General features: G+C 41.4%; 2 protein-coding genes across 17 annotated transcripts in view; one reads left to right on the top strand and one right to left on the bottom strand.

Moving 5' to 3' along the window:
- zranb3 (zinc finger, RAN-binding domain containing 3) overlaps positions 1-9,491 on the bottom strand; it is a 122,100-nt gene extending 112,609 nt beyond the window's left edge. For 2 of the 7 annotated variants that reach the window (XM_076880357.1, XM_076880358.1), the window contains exons 1-2: positions 8,626-8,799; positions 6,939-7,137 (exon numbers count right to left, since the gene is read on the bottom strand). In XM_076880357.1, coding sequence (XP_076736472.1) covers positions 6,939-7,084 — 146 coding nt within the window. In that variant the 5' untranslated portion in view covers positions 7,085-7,137; positions 8,626-8,799. Of the gene's footprint in view, positions 1-6,938; positions 7,138-7,992; positions 8,014-8,253; positions 8,320-8,625; positions 8,800-9,187 lie in introns of those variants that run through there. The other 5 variants (XM_076880354.1, XM_076880353.1, XM_076880352.1 and 2 more) reach the window with 5 other exon arrangements.
- LOC101479613 (R3H domain-containing protein 1) overlaps positions 8,935-17,148 on the top strand; it is a 56,392-nt gene continuing 48,178 nt past the window's right edge. For 7 of the 10 annotated variants that reach the window (XM_012919461.5, XM_012919462.5, XM_012919460.5 and 4 more), the window contains exon 1: positions 8,935-9,084. The gene's annotated coding sequence lies outside the window, so the exon portion shown is untranslated. Of the gene's footprint in view, positions 9,095-9,208; positions 9,274-13,278; positions 13,464-17,148 lie in introns of those variants that run through there. The other 3 variants (XM_023155027.3, XM_076880359.1, XM_012919459.4) reach the window with 3 other exon arrangements.

The raw sequence follows: 17,148 nt of genomic DNA, 5'->3' as shown, positions 1-17,148 counted from the left end.
CCAACATACAGATCTGATTCTTTATCACCTGTATGTTTGATTTGGCAAAGCCTTAACCCCGAATGCCCTTCCTGACACAACTCTCCCCATTTATCTGGGCTTGGGACCAACACTAGGAGTACACTAGCTTGTATCCCCTGTGGCTGGGTTACACTGACCCCTGACATCAACAAGTGTTTTTCACCTGGGGAATTGGTGCTCACTGGGTTTTTCCTCTCCTTCAGACCATTCTACAGAAACCCTAGTAAAACATTTTGTCATCATCTGAAAAACTGCCATTCTACATTCAAAGACATTTAAATGACCTTTCTTCCCTATTCTGATGCTGGGTTTGAACTTCAACAAATTCTCTACCATGTCAACATGTTACCAGGCTGATTAGATATTTGAATACTACGCAGCCTACATAAGTGGCCGACGCCATTACCAGCATTTATTCTTATGCTGGTGTGCTGAGGAAACAATGGCACCTGACGACATCGATGTCAGAGTTAACTGAAGTTTCATTTCTAGGATGATGCAGAAAGGTTTTGCAGTTACAGCGTACCAGTGGCACAGACTTACTGTATAAATCTATTTCTATGTGCCAAACAAAATGTCCAAATGAAAGTATCAAAGAGCCTGTGAAAGGGCCTGAATGGGAGGTTGTGTTTAGGTAGGTGTTTGATGAAAAATGGTGTAGTTATTAAGTCAAGTTTCTAAAAAATAAACTCTTAATAAGTAGATTCAAATAAGATAAAATACACTGTTGCTGATTTAGTTGTGGGGTTTAAAGTTTCAGAGAAATGCTCTCTATGAATGATATCCATCGAGCACCAAGCCTCATTAGCCCAAATGATTTTATGAAAGCACTCTGTGTACAGTCTTTATATTAGGAATAGTTATTACGGTTCTGTAAATATGGTTTAAACTCATGCACCTACATTTATTCAGAGAACAAAACTCTATATGTGGCCCATTACAGGGAGAAAGAATACAGCATTGACCTCCTCTGGCATCAGCACAGCATTTCTTATTCAATAAAAGCAGAGGCAGTTCCTTACAATAATATTTAGGACAAATTAGAGCAGGTTAGAACACAGCACATGGCTGTTTTCAAGCTACGGTCAACACCTTTCATCACCTTAATGAAAGCGACCAGGAGGTCTTAATGGATGCACTTTAACTCAAATTAATGCTGTTGTTTTTTTCACTACCTGGCCCACTCAGAGCAGTATTTTACGTGTACGCTTCTTTAAAATAGCCGAGTCTATACAAATGGCAGCACTTAAATGGCAAACTTCTGCCCAACTTTCTAAACAATACAATCAACCACATCTCATGGGTTTTTATTGTCATACGGTACCGCAACTTTCCCACATTATCCCCCATCTAGCTCCATAAAATTCACTCACCCTCCTACACAGGCCGATACAGCCGACTCCATAAGTATTTGAATTGCAACAACATTTGATGTTTTGCTTCGGTACTCTTGATGCTCTGGATGTGAAAAGAGACAATGACTATGAGATTTAAAGGAAAAATCCGCCCACGTATCCTCCTACGCTGTTAGACATCCAACATCAATCTATGATGTTCAGTGCATTTCAGGAGGTATTTTATAATGAAGGGTTGCCATTTATTCTTCGTCTGTCAGCCTGCCTTGTCTAGTTGCATTTCAGGTAGTGATTTCCTACATTTACCAGAACTGTTATACCCCTTCCTAAAGATCTAGCAAGTCAGCTGCTGCATTATTGCATTCTGGTCTATTCATGTTAGTAGGTAGAAATATTATTTCCGCCTTTTTCACTGTGATATTCAGTTGAATATTAGTATTCATTTCAGTCTCTTTCCAAGGAAACTGAATGAAGAAATGAAGAACAGCAGGGTGGCTCTAATACGGAGAGAATGATCAAGGTTTCTGCCAATAGCAATTGCATTTTAGCTTGTGGTCTCTGTCTATGCTCTCAAAGTAAGATTTTAACCTCTTAGCCTCTTTTGATGTCTACTGTTGCAAATATAGCATGTCCGTAACTGAGAACCGTAACAAGATGGACCAAGCCCATTAAAATTTGCATTTCTCCATGTACTCAATATCTAAAAGCAATAATCTGCACTTAAAAAGAAATTTAAAAAAAACAACAACAAACAAGCATTCAGCTAGCTAGCCATCATAAAAAAGCATAATAGGCATTTTCATTAGCTTTTTTTAAAAAAAAAAAGAAAAACACTAAATGTTAGACCCAGTGTCATGCAGTGATGGAGAATCTCCAAAATAAAGGTCCATTCATGGAAGCCAAACAGTCAAACAAACACAGTTTTAGATCAGCTTTATAAGCTTTAGCTTAGCTTCATTAGCTAGCCAAAAAAAACTAACAACTAAAAAACACAGTAGGAACCAGCTAACTACACTAAATGGACAAAGGTACTGGTACATTACACATGTAATGCATGCTTTCAAAACTGTACGTAAAGGCAGACTGTGTGGCTGGATGCATGATTTTATACAAATGTAGTGTGTTCGAACAGTTTTGTCCACGTAGCGTAGCTTACTACCTAAAGTAACTGAACATCAAGGCTAAGGCACATTTTCTGGTTGATTATTTCTGCTTTTAACTTTAAATACACATAACAACAGAAAAAAAATCATGTTAACTTTATGTGAATAAAGCTCAACAGCTGCGTCTGTTAAATCTGTGGCTATTACTTTCATTCCTCAAAAAAATCCAAAACGGTGTGGTGTGCTGACTGGCTTGGAATACATCTGTTAAAAAACCCTGTTAAAAAAAAACAAAAATCAAACTATTGCTGGAAGCCAAGCTTTTAATAATCAACTGATGGTATTAGACTTTGGCAAATACCTGCAGCTCTGTCCTAATATTTACCAGATATGGAGAGTTTATCCTACATCAGCTCCAATCTGTTTCAAGTTAGGATTTTCTATATACAGCAGTTGATATTTTCTCATCTGAGTTTAGTGTGGAAATATGATACAAATAATTATGCCAATCAAATACAGAGTTTTTTTCAGTATATCTTAATATTTAATTTTAAAACGTGTTAATGTCTCCTTTCTTGGCATGCATTACATTCATGTGAAAAAAGTGTAGACACAAACAGAATCTAAATGAAGCTCCAATTTTATTGTTTAAAAAGATTACTCAAAGACTCAAAAGCAGATTTGCCAATTTTATATTCATATTTTTGTTTAAAATTTATTACCACCACACCAAACCTGACATGCCTGTTATATGTGTTAAGTAATGAAAATGATCTTAATCACAAAAAAATTACAACCTCCCGCTACCTGTAGTCTCTTCTGCTAATACCATTTGTGCTAGTCTCCAGAGAGAAACGGTGCCTGCGCTGCTCTTCCCGCCACACTGATGCCAATTGACTGAGGTAGCTGTCCGCACGGTGCAATGAGAGCCAATTGACTCCTGACCCAACGTGTAACAAAGCACTGCCTCCCAGTGTTCCTGAATCAATATGGCCGCGTTGCATCAAAGCAGAGCCCCTCAGATTGGCTCCTCCTGCGCTGACCTTCCCGAGAACCCACATGTATATCGACTGGTCAGGGAGGAGGAAACGGGCAAGTCCCGGTCGGTTCCTACAGTTAATGCTCCATGCATACAAACAGTTGGGGGCAACTCAGAAGCTTTTTGTGGATACCCATTTTCATAGCTACAGTCTTACAGTCTTCTGAACATCTGGATTTAGAATATATTCTTCTTGACATACTTTTTACATTTTGTAGCGTGGTAAGAAATCTCCGTTCTCACTGCACTAAAGTGGAGCTGAACCGTCTACTTTAAAACTCCATTAGGGAAATTATCGGTGCAAAGATACCATCCTATTTCACAACATACTTCATACCGTGTACATTATAACATACCATAATAGACCCATTTCTGTAATATACTTACATATCTATATTATTGCTAATATATATTGTAATATATCTATATCACTAAGCACTTCTGGATGGATGCAAACTGCATTTCGTTGCCCTGTACCTGTGCATGTGCAATGACAATAAAGTTGAATTCTAATTCTAATTCTAATTCTAAATCACACACTGATGCTATAGTGGAAGATGTGTTATACTGCAGAGCTTCTCTGTATCCTCAAATGAACATCCCCATCATCATCATCGCCGTCATCATCATCAGGAAGTGAAAAATCAAAGCACCAATGACAAACAGAACCTTTGAAGTGCTAGGAGCTTATCTTCCAGCACAGCATCACAGACTGAATGTTGTGCAAAAGATAATCAACTTTATGCACTCGATTAGCATTACCTTGGAGGACTTATGGATATTCAGGGGAAGCTTATTCACATTTAACGCCAAGACCACTGACTATCCTTAAAGCCAGATCTTGCATATACATAAGCCATACCATCACAGGAGTGCCACATTTTCTTCCTGTGTGTGCATGCACATCACATATTGACAAAAACTCACCGATTTCACACTCTTAAAAAGATTACTCCGTAGCCCTACACATGCCCAGAAACTCTACAAGGTCTCTTAAAAGAGGCCAAATAAAACTTCTGTTTGTGCCTTTTTACAAATGATAAGTTGAACTCATAAGCAGTAAAACACACCATTTCTTAACTGCTGCCTCGGCCTTGGGGAAGTGCACAGGTATAACTGCACACGCTGTACATTGTTGTTATTGTTGTTCTTATAATCCCACTGCTGAGGTCTGAGCAATAAATCAAATTTTATTTTCCATCACCAGCTTGGATTCGAGTAATGAATAAAACAAAATGAAATTGAGATTAAAAACAATTATTATTCTTTATTTCTTTAGCAATGATGTGTTTTCTTGTTTTGTGCGTTGTTGTAAATCCACCCCACTTCTCTCCTTTACTGAGGTGCTCTTTTGCCCCACACTAAAAGCACAGATTCAATCACTGTGTAGTTCAGACTGGGCCATGATAACAGCGGTCAGCGTGGTTTATCTAGAGAAAGTAAAAGTCAGCCTTGCACGCCATTGCCCTGGCCATGACTACATGTTTTAAGACTAACGTAAGGAAAGTCTTTGTATGACTTCTGTCTTCTAGGTGGTCAAGGGGACAAGCTTTAGGATCCAACAACAAAACCAATACAAACACAAGTACCCCGCATCACAGTTTATTCCATGTATTTTTCACATAGCTACAACACGTGGTCAGTAAAGCTCTGCATAGCATCTACGGGCTACCATGTTGGGACCTTCATGTGCAGGTTTCTTAAGAGACACCTTCACTGTCAAAAACGCCCCCAAGTCCTGGCTTAGTGCTCGACCGGACGGCCCTGTGCCTTCCACTGCATCAACCTTATTTTTTACATTTATTTACTTAGTTTGCATTCAAAATTAATCCCAAAGTTCATGGAAATCCACTGTTAAGAAGGTAAAAATGTTCAAGTTCAATAACGTGTGATGCTTCGAAAGCCAACCTAGAATCATGTAAATTACCAGTAATCTCAAGACTGACCACAGCTGTCTTTATTTGCCAAAGTAAACACTCTAAAGTACTTAATACCAGGTCATATGTCATTCAATAGGATTCCTCATTGGTAGCCGTTTCACTTGCTTGCCAGGAAATTGCTCCCTTCACATTATCAGCAGTTATTTTGCCCTTAGCTGCAGAATGATATTTACATCCCGTAGCCTCTGGTCGGCAGCTCACTCTGAATCATTTCAAGTGTGGATGCAGCTTAAAGCCCAGAAGTTTGAAGTATGACAAGCAGCGAAAAGTAAAAAAAACAAACAAAAACAAAACAGGAATAACATTTTGACATCTCAGTTTAGGTAAAAATGGACCAAATGGGAGTAGATCCTAATTTCCAGGTGGCCAACCCTTTCATCTAAGTTTGATGAAACCAGGCTTGGATTGGAACTACTTGGTAATGGACTGGTTTGGTAACACCCATTCACTCACATTCACACATTCCTAAGTGCTTTTATTCCAACACCGAGGGGCAACTAGGGGTTCAGTGTTATGCCCAACGATACTGTGACATGCAGACTGTAGCAGCCAGAGTTCAAACCATGAACCTTCCAATGAGATAGAGATAGAAAGATAGATGACCTGCTCTACCGATACCTCAGTACATGTTTTTCTTTGTTCAGTTTGAAGCATATAAAAATATCCCACAAGCAACATTTTTCATTTTCTTTCGCAACATGCAGTTGAAAATAGCCGTGTGAGTCATAGAACTCATGCATATACGCTTTACACTTCCTCTGCTGGTGCTCAACAGAGTTAATTGATAAAATAGGTCTGGCTGTGGAGGCGTCCAAAGACAGATCTTTAGCCAAGGGATGAAAAAAAGCACATCTACATGTCAAAATATTCTGGATAACTAATGAAATTGATGCTTATCTGTGTTGCAGCAATCCACCTAGACACAATAAATCGACCTGGCCTAGCAGGCTGGGCACTAAATAAAAACATTACAGTTTATTTTTGTGCACTGAGGAGGAGTAACTGTGCTGTCCTTTGTAACAGTGAGTCTTTTCTAAAAAGAACATTTTATGAATTTTGAAATTGTTACATAATGAAGAAAGCTGAAAGAATATCACATGAACTGACCAGGCACTAGACATAGTGTACAGTTTATGATTATAACAAAGAAAAAGAAAATCAGCTAATCGGTGTAGATTCAGTGCATTAAAATCCAAGAGAACTAGCATGTTTGATCTACTACTGTCGACCACTGTCCCCTTTAAGGTGCAGCTAGTCTCCTCCCATATGCTTACACAACACATCTGACTTGAAAACATCTTCACAGAAATCAAATCAATACTTGCAGAGGTGGAGTGTAATGTCGAAAACAGAGCGGTACTCCTCTGTTCTCTGTAGGTCTACATTCATTGACGACTATCTTTAGTAGCTATTATTGATTTGCAAGATGTAAATTTCATTTTAAAATGACTGGACTGTTGCCGGGGGTGTCACCACTCACCGTCCGCTCCTCGATAAAGCAAACTCCACTCCCTCCCTTTGGAAAGGCATCAGGCGGTGCAGGAGCTTGTGAGGAAGGCCTGACAGTTGCTCCGACCATCTTGTATCACAGCAAGAGGCCTGTAGGCCATTATCATCCATTTCCATTAGCAAGTCCTCATCAGTTTCTCAGTACTTGCTCAGTCGGCTCCAATTTGAATCTGGAGGACAAAAAAAAAATTTAAAAAAATTGTTAAACCAAAATGTACATGGATTAGCATCTATTGCACAACATATTTAGTTTAGCACTCTGACTGCTGATTTTGTAGTAATGGTGAGTAACTTTCCCCTGCAGCCTTGGTAGCATTGACAGGAATATCATTATTAAATGCTGGATGATGAAGCACGGTGATAGTAAAAGTTGCCTATCTCAGCCACCTCCAGTCACAACACAACAACACCTCCTCTGTGTTGCCTCATCATTCGGGTCAGTCCTGGAAGTGTCTGCTGCCATATGTAATCACAGCCACCGAGACAGGCACACCAGCGACCCAACAAAACTATGACTGTGGCTAAGAAGAACTACTAAGCACAGAAAGTTGGCACTACCTGCGCTTAAGAGCAGAAGGAAGGTCTATCATTCATGTCTACTGGTATGTAGCTGGTTGGTATCACATGAAAGGAATGACCACTGTGCAACTGAGTGTGCAAATGAAAAGTGAAAAAACTTTTCATTTCATACCATGAGGGTATTTTGGGCCAAATATTCAGATTCTTTTGTGCAAATATTAAAAAAAGAAAGAAAGAATACTCTGGAAACAGGCCTGGAAGACATATCAAACAAAAAGACAAGTTAGGGGCTGAGGCCTGCCAAAGTAGCAGCCAAACACTCCATGTACCGGTGGGCAGATCCATCCAAGTACTGATAGCGTCAATGCGGGTATCAGTATTGGATCAATAGCGCGATCGGATCGGTACTTTGTTCCCAAGTCCAGTATGTAGCCCACTGAATTGTGTTAAATAAATCATAATAATTATAATAAATTATAAATAAATCAATGAAAAAATGTGTTAACCTTTTTGTGTGTTACATGTATTTTTACAGCCTATAGCACATGTAAACAACAGAATCAATCAGAATCCTGTAGTGGTTATTAAAATGTGTTCAGAATTTGGCAAATTGAGGATGATTCAGCTCATAAATCATGACATACTGCTCCCCTACATAAGCTGCCTTTATAGGTTAAAGGTATTAGTATAGGTATCAGCAATATTGGCCAAATATTTACTTGGTATCGTATCGGCACCAAAACGCAGCATTAGCGCACAGCACTAACCCCGTTAAAAACTTCAGCGAGTCTGTAGCATCCTTAGCTAGAGCTAGTAGAGGACACAGGAAGTTGTGATACTGCCTATAGAAATAAAAGCACCACCTAATTAGTTACATTAGTTACACTCCTCGCTGCTCTGCTGCTTCCTAGCTATTCTGTAACTAGATATTGTTATTAAGCTTTTATGTTTACCGTGTTCACATATAACCACATGCTTCTAGCACAAGCACCCATTTATTGCTATCCTGTAATGAACTCAAGAGAAATTTAGTCACATGGCAGAAGTGTTAGCAAAAAACCCCAAAACAATACAAAAAGAATTAAATAAATACATGAACGGTATTTTCGGTTGATTTATATATGTAAGGTTTCTCCTACCTAGTGATAGTGCGCAATGACGCGAAGCAATAAAACAGCAGACTGAACTAAAAGGCCAGGATGGTTTCGCGGCAAATTCAAGGTACACTCGGTTTATATCACCCGGCATCCGCTACACTTAAGTACCGGTGACTATCCCGTGTAACTTCCTAGCACTTATTTAATTAAATCGCAACTCGACTGACGGTGTGAATAACACATATTTGTTTGGGGATGTGTGAAGGAAAATGACGAAACTGTCTGAGAAACTGCTTGTCTGATTCCTGGCACAAGTTAATTAAAACAACAACAACAACCACCACTAAACGTGACATATTTTCAACACCCTGCGTGTCGAGCGTGAGGAGCTGACGCAGTCAGCCTGCTGCTGGACGCTGCCTCTTCACTCTGCCACAAACACTAGCTACTTCACCCTCGGTGGAGACAACAGCGCCTGTTCACCGATTGTAAACCGAAGCGGTAAGGCAACGTAAGATATTTGCAGTATCCTGTCCTGCATTTACTGGTTTGCGACAAATAATGTTAAGTGGGTAGTTGTAATCATGCAACACGGACTAGTTACCAGTAAGCACCTCTCTTTGCTGGAGTGAGAACGCTCAGGTCGCCGGTGTTTGGCCGTTCTCAAGCGTTAGCAAGTCACGGTGCCAGGTAAGAGTCGTTAGCTTAGCCCCGACAGGATTCAACGCCAAATGTAGCTCCGTTTGCTCCCGTGCTCCTCGGCTAAAGCACACACCTCGTAACCAGAAACCACATCTGAACTGTAAGCAGACACACTTCAATTCGGCGTTCGTCCACAAAACCAAACAGCCGTTGTTAAATTACAGGGTATTATTCAATAACTTTTAGGCCTGCTTCGACTGTGTCTGTCCTAGTAATCTGCCGCAATGGGTGGTTGACTGACGCTGTTAACCAGTTGAATAAATTAAGCTTTAATTGAATTGTTGAACTGCTTGGCTGGATATTTCGTTGGCCGAATTTTAGTCCCAATAATTTTTTTTACCAGAGCAAAACGTTTCATTCTGTCTGGGGTTTGTAGGTTTGCCGATACAAAGGTAACATTAAATTACCAGGTTTGTAATGGAGCTCGGTGTGACAAAGTCGATGTTGCAAAACTGATTGTTTGGCTGAATCTGATTAAATCAGAGTAATCAATTAGCAGAGTAAATGCGTTTGTTTTGAATTGATTCTTCCAACCTTCCTCTGTGCTTTGACTCGTGTCTTGGTTTATAGGCTGGGAGCAGAGAAAAACAACTCCCGTTATTATTAGTGAATTACACATATGGTTGAGCGGTTTAGCTAGAGATAACCTTGGAGTCTAACAAAAAGGATCTAAAAAGGTTGATTTTGTATTCAAATAAGAGTTCATTCATGTAATTTGGTAGTGTAACTCTTGATTCAAATTCACTCAGAAGTCTGAATATGACTAATGATAATGAATGAACGCACTGAAGTAAAGCAGTTTAGTAAAGCTCTATTATTCTTGTAAGAGGACAGTACATCCTGATTTGAACTTGTAAAAGGCAACCAATCAGACATCCAATAACCCAGTTTGGTAGTTGCTTAATAAGTAAGCTATAACCATAATAATTCAGATGCACACAGTTATCGCTTCATTGACTTAAAGAGACAGAAATGGCCATAAAAGCCTCCAAGTTGCCACCAATGAGGCTGAGCGTCATGATAGTATCATTTTCATTACAGTACCAGTGGAGCCTGGTGGGCAGAGAGTGGATGCTGGTTCAGTCCCTGCGGCTGCTGTTTCCCAGAGTGGAGATGTTGTGCTGTGCAGCAACGTGCTCCATATTGTATCACATTAACATTCCCTTATGCTGAATTATTACCATAATTGATTTGGAGATCTTTCAGTTGGTTTTTGCTGTGCTAGAGCGATAAATTTAAGACGTTTTTACCAGCTTGGTGAGTGCACACATTAAGATCACCGCTCAGATTCTCTCTTATGACTGCCTGCGTTCCCCTCCGAGGCTTAAAATAAATGCTAATAATTGTTTGCCAAAACAGTTTCACCCGCCGGCTGCTCAGGCCACAGCAGCCCACTGCTCTGTTGACCATTCATTACGCAGGTTTAGGCCATATTCGGAGCTGATGACATTATCCGATATTGAGGTTGAGGTTGCCGTGTAATAGCTTTCATCAAAGATGTGGCCCCGATGACTAAATAATTCATCGCCTTCCAGGGAAGGTGGAAAAAAAACCTCTCATTCCTATAATATTTGGCTTGAGCCATTAAATAATTCATCCCCTCGATCCATAAATTGTTTGTTCAATTGGTGACCTTTTCATGGGATTAAGAAAGCACAATAATAAATTCTTCAGAGACCTGGCATAACGAATGGTACAATTATGAGGCAGGATTGGATCGGATCGTTTGTCGCAGCCTGCTGTTGGTTGCTAAGTGACAGCAGGAACTTTTCCGCCCACTGTGTTTGCTCCTAAAAGTCTGAGTGACTGAAAGGACAAAAACAATCACATTATGGCAGTCTAGACTTCGGCTGCGCATAGGACCTGTTTGTGACTTCCCGTGTCTTTGACAGCCTGTCAGTCACTTAGTGATGAAAGTGTCTCATGAAGTAGATTATATTCACCATGCAGCTATTAGCATCCCCTCTTCTTTGCATGTACAGAGGACAGAAGAACTTTCTTTACTTAATAAAATAAACAAAGCAGATGGAGGAGGCCCTAATTGTTTTTCCTGTTAACCCCTCAGAAGTTATGAAAGGCAGGCTCAAAATGGAAGCTCTTAAGGGCGATTTGTAATCATGCGCACTGCGCAGCCTGAATTCTACCTTCACAACTCTTATGTTCTAGATCCAAAGATTTATGGTTTTCTACTGCATTAATTTTCTGTCTTATTTGCAACAATATTGTATTTAATTGTTAAATTTGGTATTTTCTTTGTATATTTTTATCACTATTTCACCGTTATATAACATCCCTAACTGGAATAGGTGGCACTCGCAGGGATCATTTTGTGCCAAAGAATAGTCATGTGAGGCGTGAATCGCCCCTTTTTATGTCACAGACCCTAAAGCAAAGAGCCCGGTTTAGTAAAAGAAATTTGATAACAACTGTTTGATAACCGTTATCTCTCACAGGGGTTTTCGGTTTTGTCAAGCCAGCTAACGCAAAGGAAACCTGGCTGGGCGTACTATAAACTTACTTCATAGTATACCCCTCAGGTAAAGCTAGCAAGTCACAAGTCTGCCACAATTATGTGCTGTCCTTTGAAAGCAGTTTGTGATTGGTGGGGGCAGGCGTCTTTGATGAATATGGAGTTACATTTTTGCTTAAAATGTTGCATCTCTAATATTGCCTGAATATCGGTATCCTTTTGACTGATACCAGCTACTGATATGTCACCTCTATTTTGGGCAGGTTTAAAAACACACAAAAAATTGGACAAATTGTTTGTCTAAACATTGTATCAGCTCTCAATTTCACATCACTTCATCTCTATTGTGTAACTCTCCTGTTACACTGTACAGTATCAGTTTTGCACTGGCAAAGTGATAAAAACTTGTGTGATGAGACGAAGAGCTTTTTAAACAGGTTAGTTACTAGACCTAGTTTACACAAAAATCTTTGTTTCCCCACACATAGAGTGTGAAATACATTCCAACAACAAACAATTCAAAAGAAAAAATATTGGTTATAGGCTGTATTGTCATGTTAATACATCGGTATTGGCACAGAAATTGACTTTTTATTTATTTATTTTGCTTTTCTGCCAAGTAGTTTTCCCTTTTTGTCTTTGCACCGTACATCATCTATTTGCTGGTGAAATTTTTTTTAAAAAGCAATGACAAAGGTTTTCAAACACATCATTATTTTTTTTGATATGAAAATATAATATGAACTGAAAAAAAATCAGTATCTGCCCAGAACGTGACAATCAGTGAACCCCTAAGTCACCAATTATGCATTTATTATGTTGTTGTTTTTAAACGAAATGTCTTATTGCAGCACATTTCCTTTCAGTTGCAGTAACAGGAGGTATTTCAGGTGTTGTCTATCTCTGAGTCAGTGGGATTAGCTGTAGCCTTGATTTTTTTTTTTTTTTCGTGCGAAAAGCAGGGTGCCAGCTTGAATGGGAAGGTAGCCCAGTGAACAGCTCGGCCTCTCAGCGGCCAGCGCCTCCCCATCGTCTCTCCACCTGCTCTTTGAGCACCTAGCTGGCTGCAGAACCGTCGCTCCTGTCTCCTATCTTCTCCTCCTCCCCTGTTTGCCGCCTCTCTCTCCTTTCTCTTTCCTCTGAGCACCTTTCTTTGTGTTTTCTCTATCTCCCGCCCTCCTGTTTTCTCCTCTTCCTCTCTGTCTCCTTCCATCTATCCCATGTCCCTAGCTGCCCTTTTTCCTCCTCATCATCCTCCTTCCCCCGCCTCTATCCTAAAGCAGCTAATGAAGAGCCCCATTTAGCTGGTGACTTTGGTTCAGTCCGCTCTGTAGTGCCGGCCGGCCTCGGCCGCCGTGACTGGTTGTTGAGGCTCTGACATCACACAGGGGCCAGCTGTTGATTTGGCGCTGTCTCCAAGGCTGGCTGGCTTGATGGGTTGTGGCAGGTAGACTTGCGCTCTCCGCCTCTCTCTCTCTCTCTCTCTCTCTCTCTCTCTGTGTGACACCCACACCCCTCGTCCTCTCCCTTTACACTCTCCTCTCCCTGTCTTCCACCCTCACTCAGTGGAGCGAGCGTACAGGAGGCAGCTGCCGAGGAGCGAGCTGGGAGGCAACTCCAGCCTCCTCTCCAGCAAATTGTGCCTCCTGTACAATGGAAACTAAGCGGTCGCATAGCAGAAAGGATGGAGAGCAGAGCTGCCAGGCAGGTACGTCCTGCAGCACTTTGACAGTGAGCAGACACGACTTGGGTACAGTTAGTATTACTTGTTCTGTTCCTGCGCTTTTTGAACAATTTCTTCATGTACTTTTTGAGTAAGGTTGATTTTCCTCTATATATTTCCTTTTGTTCTGCTTTTTTAAAAATGTCTTCTGCATCAGCTTTCCTGCCTCTCTTCTGTCATTGCAAGGCATCCAGTCAGTAAGCAAGCGTGGGGTCTTTCTTCCTTTAGCTTGTTAAACTAAGCACAACACGAGCCGCGCTGTGCCGTCAGCGGCGTGTTACTCGCTGAAGCTCGAGCTCGAGCATTTCCAAATCTCCTGGCTGGTTTGCTCAGCTCTGCTTCTGCTTTTCATTACGAGGATAATTAACAGAGATCAGCCAATAAGAGGCTTCGCTCCGCACTGTTTTTTTTTTTTGTTTTTTTTTGTTTTTTAGCCAACCGTCGTCCTCTTGTTTCCCTCGTTTCCTCCTTGTTTGTTCTGCAGGTGTTCTCTTACAAATTGACTTTTAATGACTCTCACAGACTTTTTGAGTGCTTCCTGTCTCATAAGGCTCCATAGATTTAAACTGCCAGGCTTGCATGTTAGTTTTCTTTGTTTACTGTTTCTAGTACTAATTGCTTAGATTGATATTCCCTGGAAGCTCTCCTATGGGATAGGTAATGGATTACCTCCATGCTCCACTGTGGATTTAATTTATTAATGCTGGCTGGCTGCACCTCTGCTGTGCCGCGCTGCCTTTTGCGACCTGGAGGCAGAGCGAGCAGCGCAATTAGTGTCTCATTTGTGCCTGTTTATTTATTTATTTCTGTTAATTCACTCTCGGCTATTACGAGCACTTCCTTAAACTGACACAGCCTCAGTCGTCGCAAAATCAAGGCGAGCAGTGTTATGAAAGTGATATAATTTCATCGGTTTTCCCCTGATCGTTCTGCGGTCCAATTATATAGCTCCCCTGTCAGTGCTTCTCTTTGCTTTGCAATTAGCAGAAATGTGTAGAAAATGGGAGATTAGTTACTCAGTTAAGCAAAACAGCAAAATCAATTTTATTGTAGCTCCATGAATGTGAGCCAGCATTAGTAGCCTAATTAACTGTTTATTTGATGCCTGGTTTTATTAGACAGGGTGCATGTCATGCTTTAAATGTTTTTTGTGTGTGTTTAAGTTGGCACAACAAAGGGAAATTTTGGCATCCCCCTGCAAAGTGGGAAGAAATCAGCTAAACATAGGTGGTCATTTTTATTTGGACAGCGAGCAGGTGACGGCGCGGTATCTTTGTAACTGTCTGAATAGAGCTCTGGTTACTGTTTTACATCTCTGTTGTTTTTTTTTTTCTGTGTGTGCAATATTTGCAAAAGCTCTTCAGCAGTGATTAACTTATTTTTCAATGCGGCAGAATGCCTGAAGACGCTACTTGCTCCTTTCCTTCTTTTTTAAAAAAATGTTTAAAAGAAATTAAATAAAATAAATTATTGTTTTTGAAATGCTGAGAAATCACTGGCAGATTTTCTTTGAAGCTTCTGAAGGTGATAGCTCGCTGTGTTCTGCCCCTTCTTCCTCCCCCGTTCTCTACCGAGAATAGAGCCGGGGGATAGAGTAGCAGATAGAGGGAGGGAATGAGGGTCCTTCACCTTCAGTTGAGGTGGTTTATAGGCGAGACAAGAGCCCTGATCCACAGAGTGCAGAACAGAGCACAGCGGAGGTGTGGAAAGGAAAGGTCAGCCTTTGCAAAAAACAGAGAGGCTGCGGTGTGTGTGTGTGTGTGTGTGTGTGGATAAAGGCATAAATAAAATAAGTAGACTGGAGTGCGTTGCTCTCCATCACCAGCAGGCTCTCATACGCTTCACAGTGATTGAGAAATTTCTCATTAGCTCACCATCGAGCATAATTGTCGCCGAGAGGAGCCCATCAAGATCCCGGTGTGTGATTAACTCGGCTCAGTTGATGGCCATCCGCATGACCCTGCTGTGGGTCCCTCAAGAGTTAATTTGCTACAAGAACACAGAGAATGTTTGCATGTGCGGATATGTGGCTCATGATTAATGTAATGCATTCCTCAATTTGTGCTGTGAACAAGTGGGTATATTTGGGGTGCGTGTGCGTGCGCACGCATGTGCACACGGTCGCCGATATGCCGTCAAATGGCGCGATTAAGGTGGTGCGAAGGGGTGATGTGACACTGAACGATACCTCGGGCAGCCTCTTTAAGGTTGCTGTGCTCTGCGGTGACTGTAATGCCAATGAACCACTCCCTGTCAGCTCCAGCACAATACTGGAGGACACACAGGCAGGCGGAGGAGCTCGACAAGTCCACTGCTGTGTGTGTGTGTGTGTGTGTGTTGTGCTAGGGCGTATTATAAGCTGTTGAGCACCTATCAAATGGGGATGTTCCCTTGTCTGTGTCTGTCAAAACATCTTTTGGGTGTGCATTGTTTGCACCAGCATACGGTGTTTACTGCACACACACAGAGGCTCAGTGTGAAGTCCTGAAGCCTGCCGGCTAATCCACGTCTGCGCCGTTCACTCAGCAGCTCTGGTCATAAAGCCTGGAGCGCCCACGGCCAGACTCATCTGCACTGCTGTCAGAGCAACTTTTACACTGTGTGTGTGTGTGTGTGTGTGTGTGATAGCTGCAGGAGCAGGCTCCCTTTTTTTTAAAAAAAATTTTTTATTCCAGATATTTGGCTGCCACTATCTGCAATGGTTCCAATCAGCACCACTTCTGCTTTGAACTAGGGGGCAAAATCTCGAGCCGCGACACCAAGATGATACTCCCGTCACACACGGACAGGCGTGTAAAAAGTGCAGAGCGCATTTAGAAAGAGATAAAAGCAGGGAGGGGAGGGGGGATACGCGCAGCTCAGAACAAGAAGGAAAGATGATTCAGGTGATTGTGGGTGCAGAGGTGATTCTGGCTACATGACTACAAAATTAAGACTCTCCGAATGGAACAATGTGGAATGCAGTGGAAATGACACTAAGCAATTCATATTTAAGTCAGTGTGCGGAAATATTCTAGGCAGCGTAGGTGGCTCCGTGGTGCAGTTTCGGAGAAAAGCAACACCCATCATCTCAGTCTGTGCGTCTGGCTCCAGGCAGAGATGTCATGAGATGGAAGAATAGAAATTGAGCTGAGATTGCACTCGGCCTCTTATTTTCTTTTTTGGCTGGCACAGAGAGAGCCACACCTTGGCACCGTTAGGTACCAGAGTCAGCGTGGCATCTCGCCCACCTACTTAGCAACAGATTAGAGGAGTTGGGAGAGGCCAAGAGCAATGCGACGGATATGTGGAAGAGGCCTCGGAGTGGGTCAGCTGTAGGAGAATGTCCAGCATGTGGTCTGAGGATGCGATTAATCATTTAGCAGTTTGATGGGAAATAAATGGGCAACGGCTCTTTTCTTGCAAAGTGATTTTATGGTCTTATCAGCCAACTGACCCCCCCAAAAAATGAAAACGCAGAACCTTGAACTTTAAGAAATATGGCTGCTTTTCTGACATTTTGCTGACATTTTAAACACCAAATAATCAACCAAATATAACTAGAATATTGATTTGAAATGTAAATGGTAATTGGCGTCAAGTGTAACCTGATGTTTAGCAACTTCATTTAGCAGTTGCACCTGCAAAGTGAGCCGATAAGGTCATATTTTCACAATATAAAAGAGGAACG

This window comes from Maylandia zebra, linkage group LG23 (genome assembly GCF_041146795.1).
Source record: "Maylandia zebra isolate NMK-2024a linkage group LG23, Mzebra_GT3a, whole genome shotgun sequence".
Lineage (NCBI taxonomy): Eukaryota > Metazoa > Chordata > Actinopteri > Cichliformes > Cichlidae > Maylandia > Maylandia zebra.
This window is presented reverse-complemented; position numbering and strand designations above follow the sequence as displayed.